The sequence below is a fragment of the Oratosquilla oratoria genome, chromosome 12 (genome assembly GCF_046742065.1).
Source record: "Oratosquilla oratoria isolate Oo_2021 chromosome 12, ASM4674206v1, whole genome shotgun sequence".
Classification (NCBI taxonomy): domain Eukaryota; kingdom Metazoa; phylum Arthropoda; class Malacostraca; order Stomatopoda; family Squillidae; genus Oratosquilla; species Oratosquilla oratoria.
This window is the reverse complement of record NC_134788.1, coordinates 64,062,850-64,083,896: the sequence shown is the minus strand read 5'-3', so window position 1 is coordinate 64,083,896 and position 21,047 is coordinate 64,062,850. Positions and strand designations below refer to the sequence as shown.

The window sequence follows — 21,047 nt, the reverse complement described above, 5'->3', positions numbered from 1 at the left end:
TCTTTCCTCGGGAGAGAGGAGAGAGGGGAGAAGAGTTGAGTTCCTCTATCTCCTCCCCTCCCCTCTTTCCTCTCCTCCCCTCCCCTCCCCTCTCTTCTCTCCTCCCCTATCTCCACTCCTCTCGTCTCGAGGAAGAGTGGATATGAGATGGGAGGAGAGAGGAGAGGAGGCAAGTTCCCCTATCTCCGCTCCTCTCGTCTCTCTTCCCCTCGTCTCGAGGGAGAGGGGAGGAGAGACGAGAGGGGTGGAGGGAGGGGAGGAGATACTAGAGGAGAGGGGAGGAGAGAGGAAATGAGAGACAAGAGGGGAAGAGAGGAGAGAGGGAAATGGAGGATAGGGGAGGGTTTTAAAGGGGAAAGGTGAGAGAGGGAGGGGAAGAGGAAGCAGAGGTACAAAAACGAATACAGACCTGTTCAGCCGCCCTCCCTGTTCTCTGCGTCCAGGTCCTGATGCAACTGGTCTGCCTGGACGTCGACCATCAGATACCGCAGGACCTCCCTGCCTTCCTTCCAGCAGCCCTGTGACGACGATGCCAAAGTTGCTGAACACCATCGCCAACCTCTCGACTGAAACTTCCACCACCTTCTTGGCCTGTACGTAGTCGTCTTGGGAGGAGAAACAAATGCAAGGATCACCCGACTCGTGTCACTGAACAAATACTCGTACGGGGTCCAATGACGAGTGCCTGCCTGCCAGCAGGGGGCCCAGATGTTGGAGAATAGTCACCCATTTTCCAATTCCGCCAATGTCCTCACTCTCGTCTGGAGATCATCAACCCTTTGATCTCCATACCAGGCCCGAGGTCTCCCATATCAATTTCGCATGGATTTCCCTTTTCCTACTACTACGACCCAGTCATCCGTCGATCCATCCTTCCGTTGCCCCTAGTCTCTCTTGCAGAAGACCTGCGGTGACACAGAAAAAGACCACATGTCAAAGGGCCGTGAAGAAATACACTTTTCCATATACATACCAAAGGCTTTTTCCCCCTTACAAGGGAGGCAGCCCAACAAAGGCATAAAATCCACACCCACCCATTCCATCATACTCCACTCCCATCCACCCCCCTCCCTTCCTCTTTTCTTGGCTCCTCCTGGACGACGGGTCATCCCTGCATCTCGCCCACTACCCTAGGTCAGAAGCAACGTAGCAAGACGCACCATACCCACAGCAATTGCCGCTTCACTTAATCGGTGACCCGCCCCTCCTCTTCATAGCCTCAAATTCATGTACATTTCCACCTTAAACTATACCCTCGATTTCCAATTATCATATTTAGATTTGAACTCGTGTCTTGTGTGAGCTTGGGCCGTATCACTTCTGAAGCCATTCCACGTACTTAACAACTGCCTTCACTTCATCCTTCCTTATTTCTCCCCCATTTTCCTTACTCATCACAGTCATTTTCTTAGCACTTCCCACTGCAACTATATTTCCCTCCCTATCCTCCTTCACATTTAGCAACTCCCTAAAATACTCTGCCCATCTTCCCTTTACTGCCTTCTCTTCCATTATCATCTCTCCATCTACACCTCTTACCTTTTCTTCTCTACTTGATTCGCCTCCTCTTCCTCTCTTAATTTCTTTCCAAAACATCTTTTTATTACTTTCAAAATTTTCTGTCATACTCATACCCCATTTCACATCTGCTCTCCTCTTTGCCTCCTTTACCTTTTTGCTTTATTTCTCTTTTCTTTTCTTTTTACCTCTCGTATGACTCTCTTGGCAAATTTTCCCATTTTCTCCTGGTACTTTTTCAACACAAAAATTAAAAAATTCATGAAGATCCATGAGAATCTCCATTTCAACTTACTTTACATGAAAATTTGTGCCTTACTCATAAAATTCAGACTTTTATTGCGTATGGACAGCAAATTTGATGGACATTTGACAATTTTGTTTTTTTGGGGGAAAATGGACATCACTAGGAACATCTGCCCTAATTAAACACCCAAAGGGTTAACTTATGCCCGTCTCATTTGAGCCCTTCATGCTAACCACTATGCCAGTGTGAAAATATGCAAATGTTTTAAAGATATATACATTATTGTAAAATTTGATAATAAAATCTATGGCAAATTTACCTTAAGCATTCCTTGCTGCACGCCTTCTCCTCCTACATCCCTGAGTTGGTGGATACCTGGAACTGCTCCAATCTTATCCATGACTCCTGCAAGAAAATGGATTTATCTGAGATGAGATATACATAATGAAAAAAATATATATACAAAAGTGACTGAAGGGCTGTCACATCCCATTTCATGTCAGAAATTTTGCCAGCTCCTTGAGGTATGTTTGAGTTTTCTTGGCAGCTTGCTCATAGACACTTCAACAGACAGTTACCATACAAATGCAAATAAAGCAAACAACATCAACATCAAAAACATCTACACATTACCAACATCAACATCCCAAGGTTTTACACCCCAACTTCAGTCACTAAATGGCCTGGCAAGTGACATAAATGCACACCACTCAATATAGCTACACATAAAAACAGCAGATCAAAGAGAAGGCAAAATCCCAAACCTAAACATATCAGATAGAGATACTATATCCAACCTGCCTGAGGCCTGACCACCATGGAATTGCCTAAATAGACAAGATGAAGTTGACACCACCCATCACCTTCAATAATGATTCCATGCCAGTGGACACAATTTTCCTAATCCTCTGTCTGCCCCCAATCTCTCCTCCAGGAGACAACCCACAGCTCCCACGTAACCAGCTACAGGCACTGGGTGGGCCCAGAAGTCACTCAGGGAAGAAATACAATGTTGCCTAGGGATTGTTGTTGTTGTTCCCTAGACTGTCTGTCTGAGTGGTCCTGTCTCCCCAAGGAATGCCATGGCCGAAACGAAGTTTTCCCACAAATCCTTTATAAAGTGTATGTTGTGTTGTTTGCATGCATGATTGTGTATAATGCAGTCTTCCATGACGCATTGAATAGTATGGGTTGAAGTGTTACATCCTGGGCATTTGTCCACAATGCAGTCATCCAGTCTCTTCTGGTGGTAGCTTAGAAGGGCTGGGTGGTGGCCACATTGCAGTCTGGCCAGGTGGACTCTGTCCTTTCATGGGAGAGAGGATTCTGTGGGATGGATATCAGGGGGTCTGGCATTCAGCAATGTGTTGTCTTTTAGAGTGTTAATGGAGCAGTGAGTGATGTGATTATGAGTATGTTTCTGGAGGCTGGTATTTGGTGGTTTTGGAGGAAGAGAATATTAGTGTGTGATATAGGTATTTGGGTGTTTTCTTTATGTGTCTTGGTGTGTTTGTGTGGGCTGCAGCAAGTGTCTGTGTGCCTCTCGTGTCAAGGTGATCTTTGACTTTGAGGACTTTTGTTTCAGTGTAGATGGTCTGTAGGTGTTGTATATGGCCTGTAATAATTTTTAATGCTTCGTTTTGTACGGTCTGAAGGGTGTTGAGGTGTGTCTCACTGAAATTAGGTGCCCATGCTGGATTGTTAGTGTGGGGCATTGTAGGATGAGGTGATGTCTTCTATGTGATGGTTGCATCTAAGACAGTTTGATTCTGTGGCCAGGCCTACTTTGAGTTGATACTGTTTTAATGATGTATGGTGTCCTCAATGTAAGCATGCCAGTGTCATTCTTATTTCTTTTGGGAGGGATTTTCACTGTGGCTAGCATCAGGGGTGGGGGTGGGGGGTTGTGGAGTACTGAGTTTGGTGATCTATCTTGAAGAACTTTTTAGTAATCTGAGGAAGAATATATTTTTGTGAGGGTATATTGTGTGGTATGGGAGGTAGGTTGTTCTACATGTTTGAGGAGGAAGATTTTTCAGCTGGTACTGCTTGTGGATAGTTTTAGATACTTGGGTGCCAATGTGGCATGTTAAGATTATAAATAAATATATGCATATTTGTGATATGTATTATGGAGGGAAAAGGGTAATGAAATAAAAATAAATATTGGAGTAAAAATTGTATCGAGACGTACAAATGTTGATGACACAAAGCGAATCGGTTTTGAATAAGCGAATTGGCAACACTGAAAATGGGAAACGAGTTAGTTATGAACGAGCGAGGATTGGAAGCGGAAAGAGACAGTGTGAACTTGGGATATTATGAAGAATTTAAAGAAAAATACAAGACCTGGCCAGGCAGAAATTTATGAAGAAGAGAGCTAAGGTATACATGAATTTACAAAGTGGTCATTGAGCAGATTTGCCAGTAAGTGTAATTTAGCACTTTGGCAGCAGACCGTAGTTGCCGGCAAACTTTTGAGATAATGGCGTCATTGGTAATAAAGGATCCACCTAAATTAGTAGACAAAAAATATTATGAACAGTGGAAGAAGGATATTGTTATTTGGCAGAAGAAAAGCAAGAAGATGAAGAAAAGCAAGCTCTTGCTGTGCATTTGACATTGACTGGCAAAGCCAGAGAAGTGAGTAGTGAAATTGAAATAGGTAAATTAGCCAGTAAAGATGGAATGAAGGAACTAATGAATAAATTGGATGAAGTGTTTTCATTGAATAAAAACAGACGATCTTTTATCGCTTATTCAGAGTTGGAGATGTTTAAGCACCCAATTGAAATGAGTATTCCTAAGTACTTGGTGGAGTTTGACAGAAGACTTTTCAAGTTAATAGAGTATGGAATGGAATTGCCTGACCAAGTTCTGGCATTTTGACTACTGAAAAGTTGTGATCTTTCTGATATTCAATTTCAATTGGCAATGTCCACAACAGCAACAGTTACTTTTGGTGAAATGAGAAATATGTTGCAAAGGATGTTTGGTGATGGTATTATGGATCACAGTTTGAGTGGAAATATTTTGAATGGAGTTGTAAAGTGTGAACCTGTTAAAATTAAGTGAACCTGTGTTGCAATTTGACACTCGTCCCCGAGGATTTAGGCCAAGGTATGGAAGCAGGTGGACCAATAGTCTTGGAAAATGGCCTAGAGGACAAGGTGGTGGTTCATCGAAATGCTTTCGATGTGGATCAACAGATCATTGGATTAGAAACTGCACTGAAAAGGGAGAAAGGCCTAGTCTTAGCAGTGGTGTAATGGAAGCAATAGATGAGGGTGAAAATGATTATAAAGAAGTACAATTAACATTATTAGCTGATGATAATGCTGACAGACGGGAGAAATTGCTAATGAAGTCTCTGGGTGCTATTGTTTTAGATTCAGGATGTGCAACGACAGTTTGAGGAGAAGATTGGCTACATTCTTACATTGAGACATTATCTCCATACGATAGTGAAAGTATAACAAGGAAGGCATCTAACATTACTTTTCGACTTTGTGATGGGAGACAGATTATATCCCAAGGTAGTGTTCTTATTCCATGCTATATACAGGGATAAAAGGTCATGATCTGTACTGAAGTGGTAGGTTGCCATATACCACTACTTATGAGTAGATCGGCAATGAAACGTGGAGGAATGATCTTGGGCTTTAAAACTGATACAATGCAAATGTTCGGTTGGGAAAGTGAGCTGGGAATGACTTCAACTGGACATTATGTTTTCTGGATTGTGAAGGCACCAAATACAAAGGCTAGAATTAGTGCTATTTACAGGGCAAGCAAATCAGATACCAAACAAGGTGGTGCTTAAGCTACACAGACAATTTGCACATTCCACTGCTGATAAATTGATAAGGTTGATTAAAGAGGCTGGCATGCTGGATGAAGCATGGAAACAAGAGATACAGAAAGTCAGTGACAAGTGTGAAATTTGTAAGAAATTTAAGAAAACCCCGGCATGCCCAGTAGTAAGTCTTCCTGCTGGTAGAAAGTTTAATAAAGCAGAGCTTCTAAGAATGTTCAATCTGTCTTAAACATACATATTCTATATTGGTGAAAAGAATCAAGACTGCGAAGGTTGAGTGAGCTGAATTTCCAGAGCTGGGCGTGTTCCTCGATGCGTTCCGCTTCAGTTTGGTCATGGTGAACACAACCAAACTATTAAAGCTTGAGAGACAGGTTCATACTGAAATAAAAGTCCGGTAGGCCACATACTATACCAAAGAAAAGTTTCGTAGGCCACATACTATACCGGCACCTATATTGCTTTAATAGTTTGGGAGTGCTAACCGCAGCCCAACTAAAGCAGAACACACCAAGGAATACACCCAGCTCTGGTATCTATTATCTTAGATAACCTATTACCCAGTCTAGCTTAACTTATTTTTGGAATCTGTGCCCCAAGATTACCCTATGAGGGGAGTGGGTGAGGGTGTATGTGTGAAAAATAATTTGACGCAGCCTGAAGGGATTTCTCTCCATCTTCTCCATTTCTGCATGAGAGGACAGAGGGGGAGGGGTTGCAAATTCAATGAAGCAGCCTTGTTTTGGAAGTGCTGTGTCTTGTAACACTGCTTCTGACCCAAGGCAGGGGGCGAGATAAAGGGATGACCCGTCATCCAGGAGGAGCCAAGATAAGATGGAGGGAGGGGGGTGGATGGGAGTGGAGATGGAATGGGTGGGAGTGGTTTTTATCTTTTATTTATTTATTTTTTTTTCCTTTCTTTTGGCTACCTCCCTTGTAAGAGGGGGGAAACCCTTTGGTATATGTGTTTATCAATAAAATTTGTGTTGATTAGGAAAGAGGAATTTCATCTAAACCAAGGACCTTACCTTTTCCAGCTGTTTTTGCTAAATATTCCACAAATTTTCTGAAAATAACAGGTTCATCTAGCACTGCAAGGGTAGATCCTGATTCATCTCAATTCAGGTTAGCGTTATTCCAATTTTTCGCCGCAGTTGAGAGGAAAAAGCAGGAATTGTGAATGAAGAACCACCCTCATGGACATACTAATTCTGAAAAATTATATATATGTATAAGACTTTCCAGCATATACCAGTACTCTTATGTTTAACCCATTGAACTCCGATGACAAGATGTCTTGTCATTTGGTCAAATAAAACCAAAAATCATAAAACACCAAAATGTTTGATCAAACACCAGAAAAATATGACGTCAATCCTCGCTTCGCTCGCAGCGAAGCGAGGACTGACGTCATATTTTTCTGGTGTTTGATCAAACATTTTGGTGTTTTATGATTTTTGGTTTTATTTGACCAAATGACAAGACATCTTGTCATCGGAGTTGAATGGGTTAAGGACATTGTCATGCACAGGGTGTTGCATATGGCTGGGACAATATATGTAGGGGGGGGGGCAGCAATTCTAGTCTGGACATGGGCATGCCCACAAGGCTGACAAAATAATTATACAAAAAGGTCAAAGGAGCCCTGAATATATTACCATAATATACAAATTTTGCATTAGAATCAACAGAATATGAAACCTTTTTCCCTTATCCTTTCTACAATAGGGACATTAGATACAATTTCTAAATTCTATTTAATTATTTTGCAAGCCACTAGCTAAAACAGCCTATAAGGGATGGCAGAAATGGGAAGTGGTGATGGGGGAGGGGGGTGCATCACTGAGAACTTTGCCCTGGTTTAACGTCACAAACTCCCTTCTATCAGAAGGCAAGGACAGCGAATAATAATGATATGATGATGATATGGTTTAATGTTACAAACTCCCACTTATTGGGAGGCTAAGTTGGTGCCCCTCACAGAGGGCTTTGTAGTGTGGACTTTAATGAATCGTGCCCTTGGTTCAACTTTGCTGGTGGCAGGATTCGAACCGCCATCCCATTGACTTTTGCCGCAAGTAATGACGCCCTAACCCGCTTAGCCAGCAAGCTTCCATTAATAATAATGATGATGATGATAATAATAATGGTGATAATATTAAAGATATAAAAAATAATAATATTAATAGCAATAATAATAGTAATTAAATAAACAAAAAATCAAACTAGTAATTTTGTACAATTATGAACTTTATGACGAACAAGCCAACAAATATTGATAATAATAAAAGTACTAAAAATAATACATACATACTTACATATACCAAGGCTTTTTCCCCCTTACAAGGGATGTAGCCAAAAAAAAGAAAAAAAGAAAAAAAAAAGGCATAAAATAATTCCCACCCATTCCATCCCTGAATACACTCCACTCCCCTCCACCCTCCCTCTTATCTTAGCACCTTCTGGATGATGGGTCATCCCTGCACCTTGTACACTACCCTGGGTCAGAAGCAGTGTCGCAAGACACTGCACATCCACAGCAAGGCCGCTTCATTAAATCGGCATCCCCCCCCTCTCCGTCCCCCCATGCATAAAAGGAGAAGACGGGGAGAAATCCCCTCGGGCTGCGTCAAACCCTGCTCACACCCCCAACCCCACCCCCCATCCCCTCACCCACTCCACCCCATGCATCACAACATCATCCATATACAACCACTCTCCACTCACCCCCATGGACTCATCACCCTGATCCATCACTCCATCTGTTTTGTGGACACAAGTGCCACAACCAAAATTCTCCTCCCTACCACAGATAACACAACAGAAATCTAATCCATTCAAATCCGCACAGGCAACAAATCAACACTGACAATAGTTAACATGTACATTCCCCCCCAATCATCCCCCACAGTTCCAAACACCTTCAGGCCTCAATTTAGCCAACTAGCCTCAATCCCCAACCTGATCATGGGTGGTGACTTCAACGCCAAGTCGTCTGTCTGGTATGTCGACAACCCTGACACAGACAGAGGGCTTGATATACAGACTCAGTTTGACTCATTGACTATCATGAACAACACACATAATCATACACATATCCCACACCAAGCCCTCTACACTCCCTCCTCTCCTGATATCACCTGCTCCCCCTGCCTAACCCCAACAACATCATGGAGAGTGGTCGGAACCCTTGGTTCTGACCACCTTCCAATCATCATCACCACCAAAACAAGATGCACCCTAGTTGGCCACAGACACACATACACCAATTACAAGAGAGCTAACTGGGAAGCTTTTACTAAAGAGACAGAACAACATTTTGAAACACTTAACAGTACACCAATCACAAACATAAACAATGCTGTGCACACTTTTAATACAATCATACAAAACGCAGACAAGAGATACATCCCTAGAGGCAACAGAAAATCACACAACCCCAACTTCACACCAGAAATCCAAGACCTCATCAGACAACGTGACACACTTAAACACGATACCCCCACACCTATCCCTCAAAACATAGCAGACCAAATACAAACACTAAACACTGTGATTGCTAATAAAATACACGAACAAAAAACACAAAATTGGCAAAACTTTATCAATGCACTTGATCACAAAACAAACACCGGCAAATTGTACAAAACACTCAACTGCATTACACTATCCAACAGTAACACTACACGCTCTCACGCAGCAATAATCACAACAACAGATAATCTACCCTCAAACAGACAACAAGCAAACGCACTCATACGTCATTTTGCACAGACAAGCCATCTCACTTCTCACCCTGACGACCGACGCACCATTCGACGTAAGAAAGACTTCCCCACAGACTCAGACTATACACCCTTCATAGACAGTCAGACAAAACTCATAATACATAATCTAAAGCACTCATCTGCCTGTGGCCCTGATAACATAAGCAACATCCACCTAAAACACATTGGACCACAAGGTATACACGCACTCACAAACATTGCAAACTACAGCTATTCACACAACACTATATAGGTACGGGCACAAAATTTTCAAAAACATTTTACCCCTTAACTTATTGTTGCATATGAAAGACAACTTTATTAGAAACAAAATGCTTTTTAAATTTTTGAAATAGCTTGAAAAATAAAGGAGATACGATTTTTTGAATTATTTTTTTAGCCTGCATTTTTGGCTTGACTTTACCATAACAAAATGTTAGAATTAAGGGTGGTAATTTGTAAAGATTCCAGTAAAGAAATATACATTAACTCTAAACCACTGGTCCAATTTTATTGAAATATGGTAAACTTGGGTTTTAAGGATCAACAAATCACATGAGCATGTCAAAAACAATGTGAGACATCTCCATCATACCATATTTGCCTTTTCATGGCAACCATAAAGTTGTCAATTTTCAGATTATCATCAATAAAATCCAAACCACTAGCCCAATTGACATGCAACTTTGCATGTAGAGGTTTTATGGGCCAATATATCACCTGAGCATGTCAACAGCATTGCAGGACCTTCTTCTTATACCATTCTTACTAACACCTATCATGTTGCCATGGCAACTGTTGTCAATTAAGAAATAACCAATAAAATCCAAACCGCTGGCCCAATTGACATGCAACTTGGCATGTGAAGGTTTTATGGGTCAACAAATCACCTTGCAGGGCCTTCTTCTTATACCATTCCTACTAACACTTATCATGTTGCCATGGCAACTATTGTCAATTTTGAAATAATCTATAAAATCCAAACCGCTGGCCCAATTGACATGCAACTTTGCATGTGAAGGTTTTATGGGTTAACAAATCACCTGAGCATGTCATTAACATTGCAGGACCTACTACTTATACCATTCTTACTAACACCTATCATGTTGCCATGATAACTGTTGTCAATTTAGAAATAATCAATAAAATCCAAACCGCTGGCCCAATTGACATGCAACTTGGCATGTGAAGGTTTTATGGGTCAATAAATCACCTGAGCATGTCATTAACATTGCAGGACCTTCTTCTTGTACCATTCTTACTAACACCTATCATGTTGCCATGGCAACTGTTGTCAATTTAGAAATAATAAAATCCAAACCGCTGGCCCAATTGACATGCAACTTGGTGTGTGAAGATTTTATGGGTCAATAAATCACCTGAGCATGTCATTTACATTGCAGGACCTTCTTCTTATACCATTCTTACTAACACCTATCATGTTGCCATGGCAACTGTTGTCAATTTAGAAATAATCTATAAAATCCAAACTGCTGGCCCAATTGTCATGCAACTTGGCATGTGAAGGTTTTATCATAAAGCCCGATTCTTCAAAAGCAAACAAATATTTACCGATTCAAACGCAAATTTGGTTATCAACCTCGGCAAATTAGTTTTCTGAGTAAAAATATTAAGGTAAGGCATCAATAAAATATTATTTTAATGTAAGAAAATTGTTTTTTGATTTATTTTCTCCCGGTTATGAGCACCTAAGATCGTTGTGTATTATACACTTGGTGATTTGTTGACCCAAAAACCATCACATGCCTAGTTGCATGTCAATTGGGCTAGTGGTGGTTTGGATTTTATTGATTATTTCTAAATTGACAACAGTTGCCATGGCAAGATGATAGGTGTTAGTAAGGATGGTATAAGAAGAAGGTCCTGCAATGTTAATGACATGCTCAGGTGATTTATTGACCCATAAAATCTTCACACACCAAGTTGCATGTCAGACTGCGGTGCGGCCACCACCCAGCACTTCTAAGCTACCAGAAGAGGCTGGATGACCGCATTGTGAACAGCTGCCCAGGATGTAACACTTCACCCCATACCATACAACACATAATGGAAGACTGCATTATACACAATCATGCACGCAAACAACACAACATACACTCTATAAAGGATTTGTGGGAAAACCCAGTTTCGGCTGTAGCATTCCTTGGGGAGACGGGACTGCTCGGACAGACAGTCTAGGGAACGACAACAACAACAACAACTCACCCCCGTCCTCCGCCCCTCCCCTCTTCCCCAGAGCCCCCTTCACCCCATCCACCCACCCCACCCCAGGGTAGTAATAATAATAATAATAATAACAATAATAATAGTGATGATAATAATAATCAAATAAAAATAAAACAACTAATTTTGTACAACTATGAACTTTATGACAAACAAGCCAACAAAGTTTGATTTAATCCCATCCCCCCCCAACTCACCTCTCACTGGTTGACTACAAATGAATGGATATTTGAGTGTGCTGCTGCATGCAATATCCCTGCTTTCGTAGTTACGCATCTTCTCTTCCTTCTTCACTGGGTAGCCTGCAGGCCACATGCGATTCTCCACTGATGAACGATCCAACCACATCCAGAGGCGGTGAGTACCGGAAAGACTGTTGCTTGTGCTCAACCACACAGAACATGAATCTGAAAAGTTTACCAGATAAATTAATTAATTTTCAAGTAATAGAGACTAGGACTGTATTACCTGATCTAAAGAAAAAAATGGAAGATTTTTGCTATAAAAAGTATATTTGATTGAATAAGTGGTGCCGGAAGGTTTGGAATTTTGTTTTAACCACTTCAGTACGAGTCAAATTCTTGTGCACAGCATTGGCTGCCATATGTACAATGCATCACACCACTCGCATTATAAAATATAAAGTCACTGCCATATTACTTGTTCTCGTTTACTCTGAGTAATAATAAAGAGAGAAAATGTGATCAAACCAGTTCACAGAATCTGGGGGTAAGTCATACACAACTACAAAAAATAGATAATCAAGACACAAACGCTGGCATCCTCGTATATGTGCCCACTCACGCCTCATGACGCCTCCATGGGTGTCATCATACCGAAGTGGTTCAATAATATCACAAACATCTAGACTCAGAACCCAAAACCCGAAACCCTCCCCACATGACAGGCCAACACCAAATCTGCAAACTTCACCGTCACACCAGAGTAACTGAGATATCAGCTGAATGAAATTGTCTGGAATGGGATAGAACTAATTTGTAGTGTGCCACTGTAGTAAAGAGATTAATTGAGATACAGTAAAATTCCTCTTATCCGACCTTGGTGGGACCTACCCTAGATCGGATGTTTGGACGTACACTAACAGATTAAGAAAAAAAAAATTCACTGGTTTGGGACACTTTCACTTATTTATGGTACAATAAAGCATAATAAACAACACAACAGAGTGGAGGAGAAACAACCACCAATGGCAAAATGTAAGCAAACGCTGAAATACCTGCAATAACAGCAGCCAACCTGAGCACCATGAGTCGGTAGTGGTGATAGCAACAACTAAACCTCCACTTGATGGTCGAATGTTTGGACAAATTCTACTTTTTATCCGACTTGAGATAGTGAAGAAGAAACTCGGATGTTTGAAGGTCAGATACAAGGAATTTTACTGTAGTCTTAATCCCTTCAGCACAAGCCCCCACCCTCAGCTAAGTAGGATAATTGAGCAAAATAGAGGAAATTTTTTGTAAAATGCATCACCATAGCTTAGAGCAGCGTTTCTCAACCTGGTGGGGTGCTGAAATCAATTATATATGTATCATTGATTACCCAGTCGTGCATATTTGACTTTTTCCATGCTCTTTTATTTTTCTAGGGTGTTCTTATTTCTTCTACAAACAATATTGTCAATTTGTTTCAGTTCTAAGGAATCAAGAAAATAAATCATCAACCAGTACACTTCACTTTCTTTTATCCTTCTAATAACACAATAAGGGTGCTGGACTGCTTAGACATGATGACAGGGGGTGTGCTATGGTCGGAAAAGGTTGGGAAACGCTGGATTAGAGGTTAATACTGCAAAGAAAGGGTTTCATTTGACTGATGCTTCCACCAATGAACAGAAACTCCATCAATGTCAAAGTTACTGTACTTCAAATTATTAGTCTATGAGGATCCATTATTACCTTTAAGTTTCAGGTACTTTCTAACGTTCTTAGTCTCAGCTTCGTTTGAAAAGACGGCTAGTGTTCCATGGAAGGCTGCGCATGTCTGTTCAGCTTTATTCCAGTCTGTGGCATGGTTGTTCTTGTCGGACATGTAATAACACTGATGCTCAATCTTCACCCATTCTTGTGGGCACCCAGTCGATTTATCTGAAATAAAAGTCAACATGACACCTGATTATTTAAACAATGCTCATCAACACGATTGTACAATAATACTTAAAGCTTAATATTCATATTCAGTTGCAGATGAATGTCATAGGAATAAAATCTTTATTAAAACATCTGATTATTCAAACAATGCTCCCCAACATGATTGTAGGATAATACTTGAAGCTTAATATTTATATCCATGTGCAGATGAATGTCATAGGAATAAGATCTTTATTAAAGCATCTTGGCTATTCCAATGTTCTAGGAATAAGATCTTTATTAAAGCATCTTGGCTATTCCAATGTTCTAGGAATAAGATCTTTATTAAAGCATCTTGGCTATTCCAATGTTCAGTCTCAGTATGACAATTAATGGAACACAATGTAGCATACCTATATAAGGCTTTGGCTGAGATTTTGCATCTCCACCTAAATAATAGAGGGGTTTGCGCTGAAACATGTCATTCACCTGTGATCCACATCCTCAGTCGTTAAAGGTAAACTGCTTTCCTGGGTCAATGTACATCCACTTCTCTGATGACGAAAATGCATTTGCTGGAGTCCACTTGGAAGGAAGAACTATGCTTCCACTCACCCAGGTCCAGGACCCGTGGTGTAGGTCAAAGTCGCTTGCAGCTCCCACCTAATCAGTTGTCACTGAAACAACATTCAAGTCATAAATATTTTTGTCATTATGACTTAAGGAAATAAACTCTCCTATTAGGATTCGAACCCTCGCTCGAGCGGCTTGCTTTGTACAAGACCATACATACCATCATGTCACCATGACGGTACTGTCTTCGTCTCGTAAAAAGCAAGCTGCATCAGGCAAGGGTTTGAATCCCAGTAAGAGAGTTTATTTCCTTAAGTCAGTGGTCCCCAACCTTTTGTAGGCTGAGGGCTACATCTGTCATTATAAACACAGCAGAGGGTGCCTTCCCCCAGAGTGAGAGAGAGAGAGCGTCGTATGTAGCATTCGTCTGTCCCACACCCTCACTCACTCACTCCTACCCTCCAACACATTCTCTCTCTTTGTCTCTCATAATAGGGTCCCGAGGGTGCCATGGCGCCTGCGAGCTACAGGTTGGGAACCACTGCCTTAAGTCATAAAATTGGCAAAGATATAATAGTGCAATGATATACACATAAAAACACTTACGTTACTATCATTATCAATAGAATCATACAAGCTAGGAACCAATGATGTGGACCTACAAGTGGTAGTCCTGCAAGATGGACAACAAAACAGGGAATTGTCTCCTTGCTACCCATCTTCAAAACCTGTCAACACAGTCACTTTTATCTGCAGGTGTAGCAATGAGGGGCTGACACTCAATTCATGAACCAAGCCCAAAACTTTTAGCAACTTCCAGAGCTGGGTGCGCTCCTCAGTGCATTCCTCAGAGCGTTCCGCTTTAGTTTCGTCGTGGTTAGCACTCCCAAACTATCAAAGTTTAAGAGACAGGAGGTTCATACCGATACAAAAGTCTGGTAGGCCACATACTATACCAAAGAAAAATTTTGTGGGCCACACACTATACAGACGCTCCTCAACTTACGTTTTAGTTACGTTCCGAACGGCCGAACGTAAGTTGAAAATGAACGTAAGTTGTTACTGTACCATACATCCGTAAATTCTATTACCGTATCTTATAAAACACCCCTAAATCATTAATTATACACATAACATTGTAAAATGATAACATTAATTTCAAATAAATTAAATTCAAGCAACATAAATTGAGATGGTGGAGGAGGGGGAGGAGGAGGAGGCAAGGCACGTTTGTGCCATGTAAACAATGGACGCAGCGTCATGCGTAAGTATCGTTTGAACTACGGAGAGCGCGCTAAACTAAAAAATTCACTTTTTTTTTTTCCAGTCAGTTCAAACGTAAAATCGAAAAAACGTAAAACTAATGAATGTAAGTAGAGGAGCGTCTGTACTGGCACCTATATTGCTTTAGTAGTTTGGGAGTGCTAACCACGGCCAAACTAAGGTGGAACACATCAAGAAACACACCTCTGGAACAAAGAAGAGAAAGAGATCTACTGACTATTTATACACACACACATACATATACCAAGGCTTTCCCCCTTACAAAGGAGGTAGCCAAAAAGGAAAAGGCATAAAATCATTCCCACCCATTCCATCCCTGAATACACTCCACACCCCTCCACCCTCCCTCTTATCTTAGCACTTCCTGGATGACGGGTCATCCCTGCACCTTGTCCACTGCCCTGGGTCAGAAGCAGTGTCGCAAGACACAGCACATCCACAGCAAGGCCGTTTCATTAAATTGGCGACCCCCCTCTCCATCCCCCCATGCATAAAAGGAGAAGACGGGGAGAAATCCCTTCAGGCTGTGTCAAATTTTGCTCACACATACTACCTCACCCCCCACTCCCCCGCCCATTCCACCTCATACATCACAACATCATCCATATACAACCATTCTCCATTCACCCCTATCTTCTGTCCACTCCCGTCCTTCCTCAACAGACATTCCCCTCTTCCCCAAAACCTCCTTCACCCCATCCATCCACCTCATCCTAGGACATCCCCTCATGTTCACTCCCTCCACATCTGCCTTCCATACCTCTTTTACTAGTCTTTCTTCACTCGTTCTTTCCATGTGTCCAAACCATCCTAATAGTCTTTCATCAACCCCATCTCCCAACTCCCTTTCCACCCCCATTCTTCTCCTCACCTCCTCATTTCTCATTCTATCTAGCCTAGTAACCCCCATCATACTTCTCAGACACCTCATCTCAAAAACATTCAAACTACTCCTCTCTTCCTCTCTTATGTTCCATGTTTCTGCCCCACACCGTGCTGTTGGCACAATCACTCCTTCATACAGTCTCCTCTTAGCATCCATTCCCAAATGTCTATTCCTCATTACACTCTTCAATCCACCAAGGCATTTACTCGCTTCTCTCAATCTACATTCTACCTCCACCTTTTCCTGCCACATTTGCACCCAAGTATCTAAAACTATCCACTTCCTCCAGTCGCTCTCCCTTAATGCTCACTTCTAGTCTACTGCCACTTTCACCCCTTGTACATCTCATCACCTTACTTTTACCCACATTTATCTTTAGCTTTCTTCTATCACATACTCTCCTAAACTCTGTCACCAACTTCCTCAATCCCTCCTCCGATCCTGCCACAAGCGCAGTGTCGTCCGCAAACAACAGCTGGCTCACCTCCCTTTTTTCTCCATTTTCTTTAACCATCTCCAATCCCTGACCCACTACCCTTGCATTTACCTCTCACACTACCCCATCCATGTATAAGTTGAACAGCCAGGGTGACATAACACACCCTTGACAAAGTCCCACCTTTACCTCGAACCACTCACTCTCTCCATTTCTAATCCTGACACATGCTCTACTACTCTCATAAAAACTCTTGACAGCTCCTAGAAGCTTTCCTCCTATCCCATATATCCACAAAACCTCCCATAGTGCCTTTGTCTACCCTATCATAAGCCTTTTCCAGATCCATAAAAGCCCAAAATACATCCTTCCCCTTTCCTATAGCTTTCTCACATATCTGTCTTACCACAAAGATCTGATCTACACAACCTCTACCCATCCTAAATCCACACTGTTCCTCACCAATTACTCCCTCTGTTCCTCTCCTAATCCTCTCAATCAAGATCCTCCCATAAGCCTTCCCAACTACACTTAACAAGTTAATCCCTCTGAAACTACTACATTCACACTTGTCCCCTTTTCCCTTGTAAAGTGGAACTATACAGGCACTCCTCCAGTCCTCCGGCACTCTACCCTCACTCCAGCAAACATTAAATAATCTCACCAGCCAGTCCACCATCACTATACCTCCTTTTTTTAGACATTCTGAATGGCATCCATCCAGACCAGGTGCCTTACCTGCTTTCATCATCTTAACAACTGCCTTCACTTCATCCTTCCTTATTTCTCCTTCATTTTCCTCACTCAGCACAGTCATTTTCTTAGCACTTCTTACTGCAACTATCTTTCCCTCCCTATCCTCCTTCACATTAAGCAACTCCCTAAAATGTTCTACCCATCTTCCCCTTACTGCCTGCTCTTCCACCATCAACTCTCCATCTGCACCTTTTACCTTTTCTTCTCTACTTGATTCGCCTCCTCTTCCTCCCTTAATTTCTTTCCAAAACATCTTTTTATTACTTTCAATATTTTCGGTCATACTCTTACCCCATTTCACATATGCTCTCCTCTTTGCCTCCTTTACCTTGTGCTTTACTTCGCTCTTCTTTTCTTGGTATCTCTCATATGACTCCCTCATCCTATTTTGTAACCAATCTGTGAAAGCTCGCTTCTTCTCTTCTACAACCTTCTTTGTTTCCTCATCCCACCATTCACTACCCTTCCTTCTGTTTCCTCCTGTCCTTCTTGTTCCACACACCATCTTTGCACACTTTGTGACTCTCTCCTTGAACCATCCCCATTCCTCCTCCACTCCTAGTTCTACTCTATTCTTCACTCCCTCCACTCCTCCTTCAGCTTCTTGTATGCCTTCTCCTTTTCCTTTTCATTTAAAGAGTTCACTCTAAGCATCTCCCTACCTTTTGTCCTTTTGTTCAAACTAAGTCAAACAAAAATCAAAATCCAACAGGGCGCAAAGATGGCGACAGCAGTGCCACGCATGGTTTTGCGCGTGACTAAATGCCTACATGTATTGCAATAAAGCTCAAATGTAGATTAACCAACGATATTAAGCTTCTCATTTCTGGGAGAATATAGGTTAAAAAACATGGTTCTTTAATTTTCAATATTGGTTATTAATGCCTTACTTTAATATTTTTACTCGGAAAACTATTTTGCCAAGGTTGATAACCAAATTTACGTTTAAATTGGTAAAAATTTGTTTGTAATTCAAGAATTGGGCATACACTTGCACAACAAGATAATTTGAATACTGTGTGCATGCGCCGAACGATGCAAGAATTCAAACTGAGACATACTTATTTAAACGGGCCACAAAAGATTGCGTTGTAAACAGTACACGTGTGATGGTGGTGCCATGAGCGGATGCACCCGTATCTAAATCCTGTAATCATTACATTTCGTCAGGGCCGGATTTACATGTTGCGGAGCCCCGGGCCTTGAAAGTATGCAGGGCACTGTCAGGTTCACCCACCTACCCCATTAAAATATCATCCCAGTTTTCATGCAATGTGCTCTCAGCCACCTCGAAGTTTGTTTACATTCATGGTAGAGCTCAGTCACAGTCTGCTGATTATTTGCTTTAACACAATACACCAAAAAAGTGCTTATACTATTGTAATGCACTTGGCGTGGGGCCCCTAAATACACAGACAGGGCCCTGGTGGCCCTGCCTTAAATCTGGCCATGCATATCATATTATTTCATGGTTGTGTTGTCTCATTTTTCACATTTTCATACTAAAGAATATCTGGAATTGAGGATCATGGATGTTCTATTGAAAAACATCTAAAAGCAAAAGAAATACTTGCTGCATACCAACTGATAACACTAAACTTCATCTTCAAAAGAGCAGAAAGATCATACCTGATTTTTTTTTTACTTAATCATGGACCTCCAAAAACTTCTTACCATCCATAAACGTTGCAAGGGTTCCATGGTAAGCATTGCAAGTGTGGCGTGCATTGTTCCAGTCAGTGTAATGGGTTGAGTTGGCCAGATAGTAACAATCTTCACCAGGTACTTTCCAACCATTTGGACACCCAGTCATGGAATCTTCAATCTTTGTGGAAGACAATAACTATATTATATAATTATTATACACAAAATCATACAGCACATTATGAAGGAATCTGATTCTGTTAAATATGCTTTTGATCCAATTTTTATGGGGTAGATGCAGATTTAGGTGAAGCAAGGGAATTATCCTAATGAAGACCACATGCCCTTATTATAATTGACATAAAATCATAAAATGTTCAATGTTGACACCATTACTATTATAATTATATAGAACTATTACTATTCACAAAATATACATTTCTGCATTGTGTATTACTTTAACATGTCGTAAGCCAAATCTGTGTTCTATTCTTATTTTTCTTCCTATATTCAGTATTTGAATCATGACTTTAAATGTATATATGAATTGATCGACTAAGCAATCAACTGGTACTCCATTGACCATTTGTATACAATTTAGTTCCATAAATTTTCAGTTTAGTTGATACTTATTCAACTTTCCGGTAGCTATTATTGATGTCACTATTTCTTACCTCTGTTATATCCGGGGGGAAGGTTCTCAATCTTTATGCTAGGAGGTTTGTAATATTTTCTTTCCATTTTGAATAATGTAGTACCCCCTCAGCATCCACTTCACGTTCGACACTTACCTTCGCCCACTGTGTTTCGATGCGCAATCGCATTTCCTAAAAATGCAACGTTTGATATATGAAATTAAATATTTCATAAATAGTTTTCTCTGTGAAAAAATACTTGGAAAAATAAGAAGAGTTATTTGTGAAACTTAAAAACATAGCGTGAGAAAAAGTAGAATAATATGTATGTGTACACACACACACACACACACACACATGGGCTGATTGTGCCTTCCTAGACTTGCAAAAAGCTTTTGACAAAGTACCACACAGAAAATTACTAGAAACAAAAAACTGGAACACATAGGAGGAATACAAGGGAACCTACTAAAATGGTTGGAGGACTTCCTGATTGGTAGAAATATGAGAGTAGTGCTCAGAGAAAAATATTCAGATTGGAAAGAGGTGATCAATGGAGTACCGCAAGGATCTGTATTGGCAGCAATAATGTTTGCTACTTATGTGAATGATATGGACGAGGATGTGAAAAGTTACATGAGCTTCTTAGCAGACGACGCCAAACTGTTAAGGAAAGTAGAAACTGATAAGGACTGTGAAACACTGCAGGAAGACCTGAATAAGGTATGGAACTGGAGTCAGAAATGGGAAGTGGACTTTAATACTAAGAAGTGTAGCATAATGGAGTTTGGAAAAAGCAAAAATAGAATATCAGGAAAATATACAATTGGAACCAAGGAAGTAAAGAAGGTAGGATCCGAAAAAGATTTGGGGGCAATTATCACAAACGACTTATCCTATGACAAACAGATTAACAAAATTGTCGGGGAGGCTTACAACTTGCTAAGATTAATAAAAGTGGCATTTGCATACTTGGACGAAGACATGAAAAAATATTGGTTACATTAATAAGGCCTAGACTAGAGTATGCGGCGACATTGTGGTCACCCAGTACCAAAAAGAATATAAAGAAAATAGAAAAAATCCAGAGAGCAGCAACAAAAATGGCACCTGCACTTGCAAACCTATCATATGAGGAGAGATTGGCTAA

At 41.0% G+C, this 21,047-nt stretch overlaps 1 protein-coding gene across 1 annotated transcript; it reads right to left on the bottom strand.

Moving 5' to 3' along the window:
* Positions 1 to 357: 357 nt before the first annotated feature.
* LOC143030844 (C-type lectin domain family 2 member D-like) lies at positions 358 to 20,061 on the bottom strand. Its single transcript, XM_076194063.1, has 8 exons — positions 19,937 to 20,061; positions 19,293 to 19,443; positions 14,173 to 14,360; positions 13,513 to 13,701; positions 11,791 to 12,000; positions 6,611 to 6,793; positions 2,085 to 2,170; positions 358 to 905 (listed from the first exon to the last, which is right to left on the bottom strand). The coding sequence occupies exons 3-6, from the start codon at positions 14,183 to 14,185 to the stop codon at positions 6,777 to 6,779; spliced, it is 429 nt and encodes a 142-aa protein (XP_076050178.1). The 5' UTR covers positions 14,186 to 14,360; positions 19,293 to 19,443; positions 19,937 to 20,061; the 3' UTR covers positions 358 to 905; positions 2,085 to 2,170; positions 6,611 to 6,776.
* Between the last annotated feature and the right edge of the window lie 986 nt (positions 20,062 to 21,047).